General features: G+C 44.9%; 1 protein-coding gene across 8 annotated transcripts in view; it reads right to left on the minus strand.

Moving 5' to 3' along the window:
- Dapk2 (death associated protein kinase 2) overlaps positions 1 to 17,481 on the minus strand; it is a 113,024-nt gene that overhangs the window by 39,626 nt on the left and 55,917 nt on the right. For 7 of the 8 annotated variants that reach the window (XM_074066175.1, XM_020153083.2, XM_074066172.1 and 4 more), the window contains one exon: positions 11,806 to 12,027. The exons of the other annotated variant lie outside the window; for it this stretch is intronic. In XM_074066175.1, coding sequence (XP_073922276.1) covers positions 11,806 to 12,027 — 222 coding nt within the window. The remainder of the gene's footprint in view (positions 1 to 11,805; positions 12,028 to 17,481) is intronic. 8 annotated transcript variants of the gene reach the window in all.

Here is a 17,481-nt window from a genome sequence, read left to right on the forward strand (position 1 = left end):
TCTGACTGCCCTGGTGTCAACTCATTTTTCCCTGCTGTTGACACTGCCCACTTTGCTGCTGTCCAAACCCCTCACCTTGAGCTCTGTGATTTGTTCCTTAACCCTGGAGTGAGTCTATGCTTTTGTTTTGTTTTATCATTGGTTCCTTGCATCGCTCTTTGCATTGCCTTTTAAAATCCTATAGCCTCTTTATTCCTTCTCAGTTCTTCTGTAATGTATATATAATTATGTAAGCTGTGATGTTGCCACTGGATGAAGGATGAGGAGGCTCCCTCAACTTCTCACTTTCCATGTAAAATCACAGGAACTTAAGATTCACACATGAAAGAATTTCAAGGATTCTCACAAACAAGAGTCTCCTAAGGTAGAAGTTTTAGCAAGAACTTATTTTAGCACAATAGGATCAAGTAGGGAAAAATAAAAAAAAAAAAAGGAAAGGAAAGGCATAAAATGGCAAATCTTATTTGTGGCTTTATACTTTCTTTTATTTTGATTAAATTATTTTTGCATTTATTGATGTGTTTTCATGTCAGTCAGTGACACAGAACATTTCAAAGTTTAGTACATACTAACTTTTCTATGGTGCTGACTCAGATCCCTGACTTTGACATTTTTCAACACTTTTTTTTTTGGCGGCACTAAGATTTGAACTCAGGGCCTCACACTTGCTAGGCAGGTGCTCTTACTGAGGCCGGCAAGAAGGAGGAAAAATTTGGGGCTCATATAGGTTCCCCAAGGATGGCCCAGGCCACCTGCACCTGGCCAAGAACCACCCACACCCCTCCCCACTCATTGCTTATTGGATGGGAATCTTCTGGGTCTGCCTTTCCCATGGGTTAGTGTAGGTTTTAAAAGCACCTGAAAAAGAAAAGCACGCTCTCTTTGATGGCAGATTACACTTGTGCCCTCACCGTGCTTCCTTTGTATTTCCCTTTCGCTAACTTTTAATAAACCCCATTTACACTCACGCAATCTGCTTGGATTCTTCCAGCCAGAATGCAAGAACCAAGGTCTTCTTGAAACACCATTTACTGTTAACGTTACTGCATGAGCCACTCTACCAACGTGGCTTTATACTTTCTGAGCTGGGAGAATGCATGTGGTCATCTTGTCTTGCAACCCTTAATCATTTGATAATGGATCTGGCCACTCAGGTCATAAGGATGGAACCTTCATGAAAGAGGTTACAGCCCTTATAAAAGGAACCCCAGATGGGCTGGGGGCATGGCTCAAATAATAGAGTACCTGCCTAGCAAGCATGAGGCCTTGAGTTCAAAACCCAGTACTGTGAAGAAAAAAGAAGAGACGCCAGAGAGCTCAATCACCACTTCTATCTTGTGAGGTTACATGAGAAGACACCTGCCTATAAGGAAGCAAGCCCTCAGCAGACAACAAATCTTCTGGTGTCTTGCTCTTGGCCTTCCTAGCTTCCCAATGTGAGAAATTTCTGTTTTTATGACACCCAGTTTATGATATGTTGTCACACGGCAGCCTGAATGGACGAATTTGTACTAAAAATGTGGAAGTGGCTTTGGAACTGGGTAATAAATAGAGGCTGGAAGGGTTGTGAGGTGCATGCTAGAAAAAGTCCATGTTGCCATGAGTGGACCATAAAGCCATCCTATTTATTACCCAGTTCCAAAGCCCAGTCTTCTGAGAAATACCCAAGTGGTTGTGAACAGAACACTAGTGGGAACACAGATGGTAAAGGCCATTCTGATGAAGTCTCACATGGAAATGAAAAACATGTTATTGGCCAATGGAGGAAACACCATCTTTCATAAAGTAGTAGAGAATTTGAATGATTCGGGTGTGTGTACTTGTGTTTTGTAGGAGACTGAAATTCTGAGTGATGAAACTGGATATTTGGCTAAGAGAGTTTAAAAGCACAGTGTCAAAGGAGTAGCCTGGTTGCTCTTGACTGCTTATAGTAAAATGAAAAAAGAAAGGAATGTTTTAAAGGTAGAACTGCCAATCAAAAAAGGAAGGAAAACTTGAAATTTGAACATTTCTCACCTTATTCACATTGTAAAAAAAATGAGAAAACCTGTTCAGGAGAGAACAAAGGTGTGGCTAAGAATTGCTTGATAAGGAGGTTAGTATGGCTCAGCCTATTCAAGAGAAGCCAGGTGCTATATGAAGACAATGGAGACATTAGTCGGTCTTGTAAACACGAACCAGGCCTATTGTCCAAGACAGCAGGAGAATGACCCTGAGGTCATTTTGGAGGTCATGGAGAAAAAGGATGCTGCCACTCTCATCACAGGCCCACAGTGCCAGGGCACCATGTCAAAGGAGTGCTCCACGGCCTCACACTCAGGGCTCTGCTTCCCAAAGGCTATTGCCACAATTCTCAGCCACACCTGGTGGGGCATGCTCTCTGCCAAGCAAAGATGTGGGCATATGGCTGCCTCCATTTAGATTTCAAAGGATGCCCCAAATTGCTCGGGGCTCCTGGGCAGAAAACTGTTGTGGGGATGGAGGCCAACTCAGGAAGTACCCACTAAAGCAATACCCAGTGGAGCCATAGAAATAGGGCTACTCCTGAGACTTCAGACCTACAGTAGGCAGGTATGTAGTTCCAGCCTGGGAGAGACACAGGCAGGCAACTCCAGCTTGTGAGAGATATGGCGTGGACTTCGTCTAACAAAGACATGGAGGCAGGACCTTCACCCCCATGGACCTAAAGGACAGAGCATTAAGCCAAAAGTTATTCTCAGGACTTAAGGGTTTGGATTGGCTCAAAACCTGTCACTCCTTTCCTATTTCTCTCCTTTGGAATGGGAATGTCTAGCCTCACAAGTTCACAGCTGAAGTGGTTTGCCTCAGAATGAATCATACTTGAACCTTGCCTGTAATTGAAACGAGACTTTGACCTTAAACTTAAGAGTTGATGCTAGAATCAGTTAAGACTGTTGGGGCTCTTAGAACAGAATTGAGGCAGGCTAAATGAGGGAACGTTCAGGACTCATAGAAAATATTGCATCTTAGATTAACCATGCTTTGACTCAGGAACTGCTCTCACCTGGCCAGGAACCGCCCATGCCTGACCCCACTCATTAATTAATACTGGATGAGAACCACCTTGTTCTCCCCTTCCCATAGGTTATCATAGGTTTTAAAAGCACCTGAAGAGCAGAAACAGGCTCCCTCTCAGCTTAGGGCTTCCCACCTAGGCCTCCCCATGCTTCCCTTTGTATTTCTCTTCCTGAACTTTTAATAAATTCCATTTACACCCACATGTCCTGTCATGTATTCTTCCACATGGAACAAGGAATTTGGAAGTCTTCTGGTCACATACTGAACCAGTAACATTAACAGAATGAGTATGTTTTACATTCGAGGACATGAATCTGGGGGAGGGCTGGAATCAGGAACAGAATGCTATGGTCTAAATGGACTGGGACAGATAATAAGGAGGAACAAAGCAGGGTCAGACACTGGAGACCTAGGTTCCATTCTAGCCCTGCAACTGACCTTGGAGAATCACTTCCCTTCTCTAAGAAGGCCTCAGTTTCCTCATCTACAAAATGGGCAGATTGGACCACACAGTCCCTAATGCTCCCTTCCTTTATTTTTACAAAATATGGATTCTTCATGGGCTCGGAGAATCTAGGCATAGTCCCCAACATAAATGTAAGACTCCATTAATTACATTAATGTCTAAACACTATGTAATATTACTTTTGACTTTGTTTTTTGGAAACAGGGTCTCACTAAGTAGCTGAGATCTTTCTGTCTCAGCCTTTCGAATGCTGAGATTAGAGACGTACCACTACACCTGTCTTACATTTTACTTTTGATATTACTTTTTGCACACTTCACACTCTTATATCTCAAGGATGATGAGGCAGGAATGGAGACGCCCCACACAAAAATAATCGCTCCTGGGAATTGGGGCAGCCAGATAAAATAGGAGATTTTTACCTGTTAAATCCAGCAATACCACTAAACTTGTTTATCCTCTGACAGATGCTGGACCACCCAGCCAACAAGTGATTCTCTGGGGATGGGACACAGGGAAAGATTTCAGGAAGGGATCTGGGCCAGGGTTCTAGGACTTTGGAATCACTGTGTCTAAAATGCAGATTCCTAGGTCCCATTACAGACCTTACAGCAGGAAGGCCTTAGAATCTGTATTTTTACAATAAATAGCAATATAATAGGAGTTAATATTTGTTTAAAAATTACTCTGTGTTGCATGAGTTCTGTACAATATCTCATTCAATCATTACAATACCATATAAGCTAAGGACTATTAATTTCCTATTTCATAGTGAAACAGAGGTTCAGAAAGGCTGTGTCTTGCCCACTGTCTCACAACTAGTTAAGTCTGAGTCAGGATTCAAACTCAGGCAGCGTGACCACCAATCACTATATCATACTGTGTATCCTCAGATGGTTCTTATATGGCCAGAGTAGTTCTGTCCCATGTTTGGGACTCATTCCCTACCACCTAGCCGTTTTAAATGAAAAGTATCAAAATCTTCTTTCCTCCTTAAAAACAAAGTAAAGAAATATGTGTGGACTCACTAGTTTTAGCATTAAGAAAAGTAGAGCAGCTGTGCATTCATCTACTAGAACAGGTGGCCCACAACTGTAATCCCAGGACACAGCAGGATGAGGCAGGAGGATAGAGATTTTGAGCCAGCTTGGGCTACATAGTGAGATCGTGTCTCTAAAAAGGAGGAGGAGAAGAAAAGTAGCATAATCTGACATGATTTCATGATACGGTGTAGTATAAAATACACAGCAACAATGAGGATGTATCGTGACCTAAAACATTGAACCTAGGTGTGCTTAAGGCTTTCGTTCAATGCCATGGTGATGGAAATGTTCTCTGTATGTGCTGTTCAATTTAGTAGCCACTAGTCACATGCAGCTACTGAGTATTTGAAATATGGCTAGTGTGACTGAGAAAATGAATTTTAATTTTAATTTAAAAGTGAAAGCAGTGTAAGGTATCTTCCATAAAGAACAAATTTATTGTTCACATAGGATTGAATTTAATTTTAATCATTGCATCACATACAAGTTCTTCAAAGACATATATTATAACAGGTACTTAAAAACTCCTTTTGCTAAAAAGCAGACTCCTCACTTGGGCCAGCAAATGTCCCAAGGGTAACTAAAAGCAGGATAAAAGCCTGGCATCCCTGAGTCCATTATGCATCTGTCTTTGCTCTGATACATTTTCTTTGCAGTCATCTCAGAATCCAGGAAGAACAGGACTGATGGGTAACATCTTGAGGCAAGTGTCAAAACTAATCCCCATCCATCAGTGACTTCCGTATCATGACCAGGACAGTTCAAAAATTACGCGTTTCTTTCACCCCCACCCCCCACCTCCACCCCTCACTCCAGTACTCCTCTAATTTTAATTCTTTCTGTAGCTTTAAACCTAAAGCTCATGTCTATACCGGAAGATGTGCTGGAAGGCTTACTTTGCCTCTTCGTGGCGTGCCTGTGCCAGGTAATAAATCGTTCTCTGTCCTGCACCAATACTCATCTCTTTATTTGGCAAATCAGTTAAGTGACCTGATCTTTCATGCTGGAATTCCTGGAGTTTGTGCCTCTGACCTAGAACTCCCAGTTATAGTGTGAAGAAAAGAATTTAAAATGTCTCAATAATTTTTACACTGATTACATGTTAAAATAATAGTACTTTGTGTATATTGGGCTCAATAAAATGATACTAAAATCAATCCACCTATTTCTTTTTACTTATTCCATGTGGCCATTAGAAAATCTAGAATTACATATGGTTCATATTAATTTCTACCCAATAGCACCAATAGGGAGACATCTTCTCCAGATCTAACTACTAATTTACAGGAAATATGGGGGACAGAGGAATGAGTTAAATAACATCATGGAAGGAAAAAGTTAAATCCAGACTGTGAGATAATCATTACTTTTTTTTGTGGTGGTACTGAGGTTTGAACTCAGGATCTCATGCTTGCTAAACAAGTGAGTTATTACTTGAGCCACACCCTCAGCCCCAGACTGAGATAATCAGCAGGTCAAAAGACCTAGGTTTTCCAACAAACCAATGGCATCAAAAAGGAGGAAGAAAAAAGGGGAAAGGTGAAAGGGTGGAGAAAAGCAAGATAAGGGGGCAAAAGGAGAAAACTAGCTGCTGGAGCTGCAGTGCCCCTCAGGGGGTATGGCCTAAAGTGGCCACCTGGGTGTGAGGACAAGACTGGTACACTAGGCTGGCACACAATTTTTTGTGTCCCATAGATGAGGTCAACCAGTGTCCTGCTGGGGGGAGCGGATTATGAAAAGCCTATGAGAATTTGACATAAGCACAGCTACATCAAATAATCTGCAGGCTGAGCTGGCACAGCCCCAGCTGCAGAAAGGGGTGAAGGCAAAATGCAGCACAGCTGCTTTTCCTAAGATGTTTATATTTAGAGAGTAGCAATCGCAGGTTCCCCCTGTTCCTGTTAACTACAATGTCATGTCCCCCACCCCCGAGAACTGTTGCTCCACCTCCTTGTTTGCCACTGTATATAAAAAACTCACTGAAGGAAGATGAGACTATTGTGTGTCTCTGTCTGAGCACCCAGCCCACCTGACCCCAGATTTCTGCATGTTTGTCTTCTGTATTTTTGTCCTTTCTTAATCTCCCATCACTCCCAGTTAGGTTTCTAGGACAAGCTCACACAGGTGTGAGATCCTGTCCCACTGGGGCAGGTGCTGGAACATGAAGCACCCTCCCAGCTGCAAAAGGAATAACCTTGAGTCTGTTGGGGAATGGGAGCCAACCCTTCTAAAACAAAGACTCAACCATCTTTAGGTGGGGCATGTGCCAGTTCCAGGACACAGCTTTTCTTCATGTGAAACAAGATCAAGAAAAACAATCATCTCACCTCATCAGGGTATGGGTAGGGATGGGAAGAATCTTGACACAACACTAGAGAAGTGCTGTGAGATCCTTGGGAAGAACTTAAATACCACTGCAGGGGTGGTAGTGGTGGAAGAGGGCTTGATTTAAAAGTTTAACACTCATGCAATGTATGTCTCAAACATTCTCTTACTTGAGTATCACATCCAACCTGAGGAGCATAGCTGGAACCTCTGTCCCATTTGTCAAATGAGGAAACTGAGTCTACAAGAGAGTAAGTGACTTGCCCAAGATAGTAGTAAGTGGCAGAGCCAGGATTTAGACCCAGATCTCCTGAGTCCAAGTCCACCATGTGCCCTCTTACCATGTCCTCTCCACATTACAGTCATATCAATGCTCAGTTGTATCTTTTTAAAGAGCTTGGGTTTTGTTTCTTTTTCATACTAACATAGTGTCTCCCCACACACACAAGAGATGGGGTTTCATGCTGAGGACACAGGCCAGTGTAGGACACTTGCGTAGCATGTGCAAGGCCCTACCAGAACCAGAGGGAGAGACAGGGACACAGAGACAGAAGCTAGGTTGCCTGAGCTGGAGTGCACTGGCCCCTCAAAGGCGTTATCCCACTACCTATGCTTGGTACAGACCCCCACTGTGCATAGCACAGTATATTCCTGAATTCATGAGCCTAAGCCATCCTTCTGCTTCAGCCTCCATAGTAGGTGTACCACTGGGACTACAGGTGCCCCACCTGGGTGCTTGTCGACATAGTTTCTACCGAGGGGTTCTCGGCTCTAAGATCTGCTCTGGAATCATTTCCCATCTCCTTCCAAGCTTCTTCCTTCTTACACCCCAAATCTTCTTAGCTTTAATATGAAAAGTAAAACCTGGAGCCTGGCCTCCTCTCTTCTAAGAGCTTCCCAGAATTGTCTCCTTCCTTCTAACCTGACCTTTGCCTCCTTTCTCTGTGCAAGTTGGTCTGCCTGCTGAAATGTTTCCAGAACTCTTCCAAGAATGTGTCCAAAAATGACCTGTGTAGGCAGAGGTGGGGGAAAGATGTTGTCAAAGCTTGTGGGCTCAGGAAGCTGGACTCAATTCAGAGACCTGGGAAGCATCACTGCCACTCCAGAGCACTCTGCCAGGGCATTCTCTGGTATGCAACCACTGGGTATCACTTTCCACAGGCTTGGAGTCTAGCAGGCCCAGAACAGTTGAGGCTGCAATGGGAGGCCTGCTCAGCCCTTGCAGGGCAGACTTACATTTTTTATAGCAAGCCCCACATATGTTGTGAATTAATTTACTGACTTTTTCATTCGTTTGTTTTGCTTTTGTTTGTTTTCTGTGGTACTGGGGTTTGAATTCAGGGCCTACACTTTGAGCCATTCCACCAGCCTGTTTTTGTGATGGGTTTTTTCAAGATAGGGTCTCACAAACTATTTTGCCCAAGCTGGCTTCCAACCGTGATCCTCCTGATCTCTGCCTCCTGAGTAGCTAGGATTAGAGGCATGAGCCACTGGTGCCTTGCTCTACTGAGGTCTTGAATATATTCTTCTACCATACAGAAGAAAACTTATATGGACAACTAAATCCTTCCCAACCCTGCTTTCAACAACCATGACCACAGGCAGTTGATTTGCTTCAAAGGAGGTCACAGATGGGATAATGACAGCTGAAATGACCTTGAGTCAGGCTAGGCATGTCCTCCTAGTACTGGCTGCTTTAGCAGAAAGCAGGAGGAAGCACTACACAAGGCAACAGTTTCCGAGAGGTTCAGTGAGACCTGGGTGGACACTAACTAATACCCATGTTCAACTATTAGGTAAACCCGTGACCCTATTAAAGCACAGTGAGCAGGGGAGGCCAAAAATTTCTGAGTGGCCTGATAGGAGTTTCCAAGTCCAAGCACAAAAGCCTGTGAACACATCCCCTGGCCACACACGACTTAGGCACAGTCTTAGCAAACTTTGGTCTTTTCTAATCTCATAAATCCTTAGCACTCCATAGGCAGGCATCCTGAGAGCAGTGAGACAACTTGGAAAGAGGAAGAGATAGAAACTGTGAGCAGCAGAACACAGAAGCCTAAGGAAGTCATAGGAGCAACAGTGTGACAGCTGATACTATAGATAAAGCACCTGAGCCCACAAGAAGAGGGCTCTCCCATCATGAGCCTGATGGAAGAAACAGGGACATTTCAAAACCATCCCAAACTCCAACTCCTGTGGTTCTACAAATAGGGAGAAGCAGGCCAATTCCCCCAGCAATTAAATAAATGCCAATTAAAATAACAACGAAGTATCAATTTGTAACTATATGAATGAATGAATAATGTAGTATGTTTTATTTTTATTTTTAGTGGGACTGGGGTTTGCACTCAGTGTTTCATGATTGCAAAGAGGCATTCTACAGCTTGAACCACGCCTCCAGTCTGCAAAACATGTTTTAAAACAAATGACCTGGGTCTGGTAAGAGTGTAGGCAAATAGAAACACTCCTATGTCATGGGTGATACTGGTTAACCAACCCCATCCTTTGAAAAGTGAGGACATACCCAGGTGCCTGTAATCCTAGCCGATCAGTGGGATCTCAGTTCAAAGCTAGGCCTGGGCAAATAGTTTGTGAGACCCTCTCTTGAAAAAACTCATCACAAAAAAGGGCTGGTAGAATGGCTCAAGCAGTACAAGCACGTGCCTAGCAAGTGTGAGACCCTGAATACAAACCCCAGTGCTGCCAATAAAAAAAAAAGAAAAAGAAAAGAAAGTGAGGACATTAGGTGCCTATAAATGTCAGTCTTTGACCTAATACCCCCATTCCTAGAGATTTAGATGAAATAATTAATTCAAAAGAAAAGGGGAAAATAAAAACCAAATATCCAACAATTGGGAAACTGGTATCCAATTGAATGAAACATGATATAGCCATTTAAAGAAAAAGGGCTGTTTGTAGGATTTTGTTAGCTGGGGGAAAAGATACACAGGAAATTATATAAATATAATGACTGTATTCAAACAAAGATTGAGGCAAGGACTGGCAGAGTGGTTCAAGTGGTAGAATGGCTGCCTAGCAAGTGCAAGTCCCTGAGTCCAAACCTGACTACCTCCAAAAAAAAAAAAAAAAAAAAGAAAGAAAGAAAAAATAGATCGAGGGGAACCACAGAAAAACATGAATAGTTATGTTTGGGTTGCAGTTCCTGTAAAGTTTTTGTTTTCTGTTTATTTGATAATAGTATTTTAAAGAAGTGACCCTGACCTTCCCAGCAAAGTGGGCTTGTTACTCTCTACTGGGAATCAGGATGTCAACTGCTAGCCCTTAGCCTTGGCGCATGCCATGTGGACTGGCCATGTAACTGGCCATCCCTGGTGGACCTCATCAGGCTTGGATCTGGGTCAGGCAGGCACAGGCATCAACTAGGTTAATTTGGAGGGAGATCCATGGGCGAAACATGGAGGACAGTGGGTGCTAGAGAATGGGAGAGCTTGGCCAGTTCTATGCACTTAAATACTGGGATGGATAATGTAAGAACCAAATGCAAGAGTATGCAAATGTTCATCTCCTACTAAAATCCGTATCTTGTCAACATCAAGATGTTTCTCAAATTAGAATGATCTCAAATGTCAGGTGGTCCACTCAAGCTGTAGGCAGTTTAAGGAAGTTACCTGGATTAAAGTGAGGTGACTTACCCAAGGTCTCAAAATCAAGGACTGTTGGCCAAATGCCATGACTGCTCTGCTAACTGGCAGATGCACACGTACATGCATATGAGGCACAGAACTTCTTTCGGGGTCTTGCTGCTTAACTAGATAAGGCCACTGTGACTTGTACCATAGGCCAACTCAAACCCTATTGGGACCCATCCTGCCCATTCCATGGAATACCTCTAGGAGGACATCAGGGTGGCCAATCAACTCCTGGAGTCTTGATATCACCTATTCAAATTCCACCAATCAAATTCCCCACCTAGGCAGGATAAGGTGGACCTGCCTCAGGTTTATAGCTGTCTGCTCAGGATTACAGTTCTGGCCTTGCATTTCCTGGCTATAAGGTCTTCTAAGTCACCAGGTATCTCAGTGTACTGGCTGTAAAATGGGGATAATAAGAGTCTCTGACTGAGTTTGTTATGAGGATTAAATAAGGTAATAAAAGTGTTGGCTGGGTGCAAGTAGCTCATGCCTGTAATCCTAGCTACTCCGGAGGCAGAGATCAGGAGGATCACAGTTCAAAGCCAGCCTGGGCAAACAGTTCATGAGACACCCCCCCACCGCATCTCAAAAAAACCCATCACAAAAAAAGGGCTGGTGGAGAAACTCAAGGTGTAGCCCCGAGTTCAAGTCCCAGTACCTAAAAAAAAAAGAGTGCTGGGCACAGTGAATACAAAATAACTGAGTTAGTAAGACATTTCCCTCATCACCGTCATTATAAAGACTGAGCAAGATGACAAACAAACATAATGCACCCAGGAAATGCTTGGCTTATAGTTTGCTAACAGGTATCATTGTGATTATAAGTGTCAAACACGGTACAAATGCAGAGAAGGCTGCAGAAGGGCTTTGCAGAGCCCAGAGGATGGTTATTCCTCCCCTTCAGGATGGTTCTCTCTGATAGCCACCAGTACTCCCCACTATACCCTCTTCCCCCTCTCACTCTCTCATATGCTCCTCCAGTCAGGAAATGACCCAGAGTTGGGGGTTTCTTCTTTGATCTCTAGGGTCCAATGAAAGCAAGACTTAGGCCATCACCCTCTGCCCCTGTTACTCAGTAAACTTGCCCCTTTTTGGCCCCATTCCAGAGAGAGGATGTGGGGTAACAAAGGCAGAGGGAACCTGCCCCCCCACTGACTTCATTTCCTTTGGGCTGGGCTTAGGTCTAGAAGTTGAGACCCCACCCCCACCCCGGCCTGTGGCTGAAGCTTCCATTGCCCTGCCTGCCCCTGATTCCCTCCCACCCCAGAACCCCACTCACAGCTCCAGGATGAGCACCACATCGGTGCGGTTCTCATAGACGTCATGCAGCGTGATGATGTTGGGGTGCAGCACCTGCCGCAGGATGCTCACCTCCCGTTCAATCTCCTCCCGACACACACCCCGCCTGCTGGCTTGGCTCTGTCGCTTCTTGATGAACTTGGCTGCATATTCCAGCCCTGTGCTCTTCTCCCGGCACTTCTTCACAATGGCAAACTGGCCACTGTGGGAACACCGATGCATATGATTAGGATGTCACTGTAGTCATTGAGGAAATGACCCCCCACTGCCCACTACCAAGCCACTAATTCAGAATCCTTTTCCTGGGACAGGAAATCATGCCACTGGCCAGCATTTCCACTTGGATGATAACTGGTGATTGAGATGTGTAAGAACTGGGTGTCCCTTTGCCTTTACCTGTTACTAGGAAAAGATGTTAACATTGTTTTTCCCGTTGTACAGAGGTGAACTCTGAGGCCCTGGAGAGTACTGGTTTGATTGGAATGATACGGCCTTGTCCTTGCAAAGCCTCAGCTAGAACCCAAATCTAATCCACCAGATGAAATAACAACATCCATAAGCAGGATGAGTTGTAAGAATCCTGGTTGCAGTGGGATTTGGGGTGGAAGTTACCTGACAAGGTTAATCACTGTAGCAGTATGACAGCAGAGTTGTAAAATTAGGAAACCAAGGCACAAGGAGCTGTCAAGTGACCTGCCTGATGTCGTCAGAGTTGGTGACAAAGCGAGGTCTCAAAGCCAGCTGCCCAACAAACCTCTCCCATAGTTACAGGAGTCAAGGTCCTGCTCAGGCCCTTCAGGTACTGGCACCCCAGGCTGAGCCTGAGATCCTTCACTCCAGGGGCTGAGACAGCAACCGTGAAATAGTGTCCACGCAGAGGGGCAGGTAAGCCTGAGCTGGCTTCCCTGAGTGCTCCCAAGTCAGTCCACCACCATGAAAGGGAAGCTTTTCCACCTCAGTGCCAACCATCAGCAGTGACAAATCTAGGTCCCTGGAGACTGTTAGTGGCCACCTCTCCTAAGAGTTCCCCCACTCCTCTTCCACATTGCTGCATGTTTCCTTGCCACCCCAAATGCACACTGCTTGGGTAACTCAGAAAGTTTAAAAACTTAATAAGGACCACGGGACTCCAGACCTCAGATGTACTCTCTTAGTGGCTCTAGGGTTAAAGTTACACTTGATGAGATACTCTGACTATTTTCCCCAACCTCAGAAAACAGCACTGCATCTATACCACTCTATTATTAGAAATGGTCTTCAAAATAACCTGAATGACAAAAATAACAAGGTCAAGTTGAACAGGCAAAGAAAAGATAGACCAATACTTAAATAGCATGCTATGGTAAACACTTAAGAGGTGTTGCCAAACACAAACTCATGTATCTCTTCATCCCTCATCCTGCATTCACTCAACACCATCTAAGCATCTTCCCTGGGCTAGGGTAGTAAGGGTCAGGGACCAAAGGCACAAACATATGCACAGGAAGCTCCAGGAAGAAGAGGTCCCTGGGGGCTGGGCCTGGCCAGGGAAGGCTTTCTGGAGCCAAATTTATATTACACTGTCCACTAACTCTAAAGTTTCCACTATTTAGGCCTTAGATATTGGCGCTGAGCTGTTCATACAGCCGAGGCTGACGCAGGTGGAATGAAGCCAGAGTGAACACATTCAGTAAGATCTCTAACACAGATGGTCACTTGGAGCCACTTTGTGCCTCAGGGACATCAGGTCCCTGAGTGCATGCCAGCAAACACTTGACAAAGCTTCTGGTACCAGAGAGCTGTGAGTCTTAGCGTCAGGGCAGCACACTCCTCTCCTTCTGACACCTCAAGAGGCTGCTGGCTGGACCTGGCATTCCAGAGTTCCTGTAACCTTTTCATGGCAGCCCTGAGTTTCTATTTAACTGATGGAGAAAGCAAAACTTAAGAATTTTTTTTTCTTTGCAGTGCCGAGGATAAAACCCAGAGCCTTGCACATGCTAGGCAGGCAATTTGCCACTGAGCTGCATCCCCTTACCCATGGTTTTTGAGACAGGGTCTTGTTAAGTAGTTCAGGATGGCCTTGAACTCACTATATACCCCAGGCTAGCCTCCAATACATGATTTTCCCATCTCAAACTTAAGAATTTTAAGCCATGTGTTCAAGCTTGCAGAGCATGTGGTGGTTCAGGGTTGAGCTTGGCACTCAAATCCCCAGCTCCCAGTCCCAAACTGCTTCGACTACATTGGGACTTATGAGGGAGCAAAGCAATTTTATAAAGTAGAGTTAAAGTTTGAGGTCACCTTGACACAGCATCCCCCTTGTCTTATGAGGGGTCAGAGGCATTTCCTATGCCACATGCCTGAAAAAAATTCCTAAGACTCTCAAAAAGTAAATGAGTATTTGCTCTTCCCTCTTGAATTTTCTCTTTATGAAAGCAGCATGGCAATGAGAGGTGAGTGGGGGCAGCCCTAATATTCCTCCCTCCAAAAGGAGGTATTTTGAGAGTGGATGACTAAGATGGAGCCAAATACCAAGCAGCACCACTCGTCTCATGTCTCTTCTCTCAGTCTGGGGTGGGGGCACGGGCAGTTTCCCCTTTCCTTGAACTGTTCCTGGAAGAGCAGAGAACACCCTCCACTGGACTCGGGCCCCAAGCTGTGGGGTTTGGGCAGCAAGAACAGGCTTCAAGGTCAAATAGGCCTGACCACTGGAACTTACTTATGCCATCACCTGGGTCAAGTTGCTACCTGCTCTGAACATTGGCTTATTTACCAGTAAACTGGGAGTTACAGTTCTCTGCTAGGTAATTGTGAAGACTGGAAATATTTGAAATGTTGGCTCACAGTCAGCACTAATAACTAACTGGCTTAGGGGAAGACTGAGCAAGAGATACCCAGAGATAGAAGTCATTCGTTTAAATGGTCTGGACTATATGGCCAGAGAATCAGTATTTTTTTTTAAAGTACCCTTCCCCGTGATTCCTGAGTGCAACCAGATGTGAGAATATCTGTGTCCTGAGTCAGTAGCCAACTCTTTTAATCCTAGAGCAGTGGTTTTCAACCCCAACAGCATATTGGAACCCCCTGGAGGATTTTTAAACTAATGGGGTGAGGCTCTCAGGTCCAGAGATTCTAATCTCCTATCTCTGGGCTGCAGCTTGGAGATGGAGTTGTTTAAAAGTCCCCTGGTGGCCTGGGGATGTAGCTCAGTGGTTAAGTGTTTGCCTAGCATGCACAAGGCCCTGCGTTCACTCTCCAATACCAAAAAAAATAAAAAGTCCCTGGTGACACTTATGGCAGTCAGGGCTGAGAACCACTGACTTACAATAGCTTTCTGACTATCTCTGTTTTGCAGATGAAGAAACCACCACACCACTTTCACAGTTACCAGTCCCTGTCCTTTTTAGTAATATATTTCTCTGCAGTGTTCTAATGCAGCCAGAGGCTGGAGATCCTGACCAGCTGTTGACGCTTCATCAATTTGGACAAGGAACTACCTTTTCAGTTCACCTTGCTACCTCTGCCACCTGTCAGAAGACTCCAAAGAGGTGCGACAACTCTGAAAAGAAATGAAAGCTTCCTCTTTGTGCTCCAAATTCCCAACTCTGGTCTGGTATCAGGAGAACTGGGTTCTAGTCAGAGCCTCTCCACCAACCTGCCATGCCCTGAGAAGCCTGCTGAATTCCTGGACCTCAGTTTGCTCCCTTGTCAAGTGGGGACAATAAAACAAGTCCTGCCCACCTTCCAGGACTGGTGGGAAATCATGAGATAACATACAAGAAAGGACATCACCATCCAGCTGCAGAAGGCATGAGGCGTGGGCGGTGGGAACTCAGGACCTGAGGCTGGCTGCAAAAGTCACATAGGAGGGTTTAGTGAGGGACAGTAAATCTGCAAAACCCAGAAACTACCTTCCCCATTCCAACATGCTCTCTTGCAATTATGCCAGGAACACATCTGCTTCCTCCCTACCCCTGCCCTGCCCTCAGCATCCAGGAGAGCAGAATGGGGCCATGGGGAGTGGCCCCACTCTAAAACCTGGCTGGGCCTAAGGTGGCACCTCACAAGGGTCCTCCTGTTGTCTGCCTAGGAATCTCAGGAAAAGAAGTACATCTAGAACAGTTGCTCAGTGCCTAGAAATGCCACAACTCTACCTCCTAAGTTGCCTGGAAGAGCCTGGCTCAATCCTCCTCAAATTCCTCACTGCCAAGAGGAAGCTTCCTGGAAATGACCCAAATATCACACCATGGGATAGATTCACATAGCAATTCTTGTTGTTTTGTTTTTTGTGGTATTGGGGTTTGAACTCAGGGCCTATTTCACTTTCTAGGCAGGTGTTCTACCACTTGAGCTACATATCCAGCCTATGTGGACATTTTGACATTTATATCCAGCTATCCTCTTTATTCACTCTCCTTTAATATCTTCAGGCACCCTTCCATTTTACAGATAAGAGCACTGAGGCTTAGAGCAGGTAGCAGAGCTGGGCCACAAACACAAGTCTACTGGCCCCAGCATCAGGGAGACTTCAGTTGACTAACCTGTGTGGTGTACCAAGCAGTAAGAAGAGGGCCTACCCCTGATGAGCACTTTGCTTGTTTATGTGTTTTACAGTTCTGGGAACAGAATCCTTGTATTAGTGCTGAACTACATCCCCAGCTTCATGGAGGGGTATTTTTATCACTGGATGTGGTAACTCACACCTGTAATCCCAGGCACTTGCAAGGCAGAAATAGGAGAAATATAAGCCCAGCTTAGGCAAAAAGTTAGTGAGACCCCATTTCATCAAATAAGCTGGGTGTGTTGGTTCATTTCTATAATCACAGCTATGCAGAAGCTGAAGATAGGAGGATATAGGACTGAAGTCAGCCCCAAGTAAAAGTGCATGTTCCTACATGAAAAATAGCTAAAGCAAAAAGAGCCAGGGGTATGGCTCACCTTGTATAGTGCCTGCCGAGCAAGCATGAAGCTCTGAGTTCAAACCCAATACCACTAAAAAAAAAAAAAAAAAAAAAAAAAAAAGCCAGCACTTGCTGATAATAAAAAGCAGAGTAACTTTTACTCGGTTTTACTACTGATGTTCAATTCTTAAAAGGCAACACATGCCTCACGGCCTGCATCAGTATTGCCCACATACCCCACCCTCCATGCTCAGCCATGACCAACCAGACATGTTCTGTCAACTTCCAGGGGCCAGATGCTGAAGGTTTTGTGAGGTCTATAACAGTGGGTCTAACTCGTTCTCTTTCTCGATCAACTCTCAAGTGTCCATGAAGAGAGTGACTTGCCCCAAAGCGACCAGTTTGTCAATATGAAGGTGAGGCAGTGTTAAGCAGAATACAGGGACCCAACCCAGGGACAAGATGTCCTGTGAGGTGACAGGCATCAAACAGGAAACACTCCAAGGCAGAGGATGTGGAGACTGGGTGCCTCCTCCAGCTTCCCCACAAGGTCACTGCGGTTTCTCTTCCCACCCTGCAGAACAATGAGGCACAGTTGCTCTGGAATTACCGTTCAGTGTCAGAGCAAGGATAATGCTTAGAAACTTCCACTCAAGGCCACCCCAGGTGCAGCCCAACATGGGAATGAGAACTTTCAGCAACATATCTCAAAAAGTAGAAGGAGTTCAAATTCACAATCCACAGGAACCAGGTAAATCAGATCCTGGGGGACCCAA

The sequence above is a fragment of the Castor canadensis genome, chromosome 2 (assembly GCF_047511655.1).
Source record: "Castor canadensis chromosome 2, mCasCan1.hap1v2, whole genome shotgun sequence".
NCBI classification, from domain to species: Eukaryota; Metazoa; Chordata; class Mammalia; order Rodentia; family Castoridae; genus Castor; species Castor canadensis.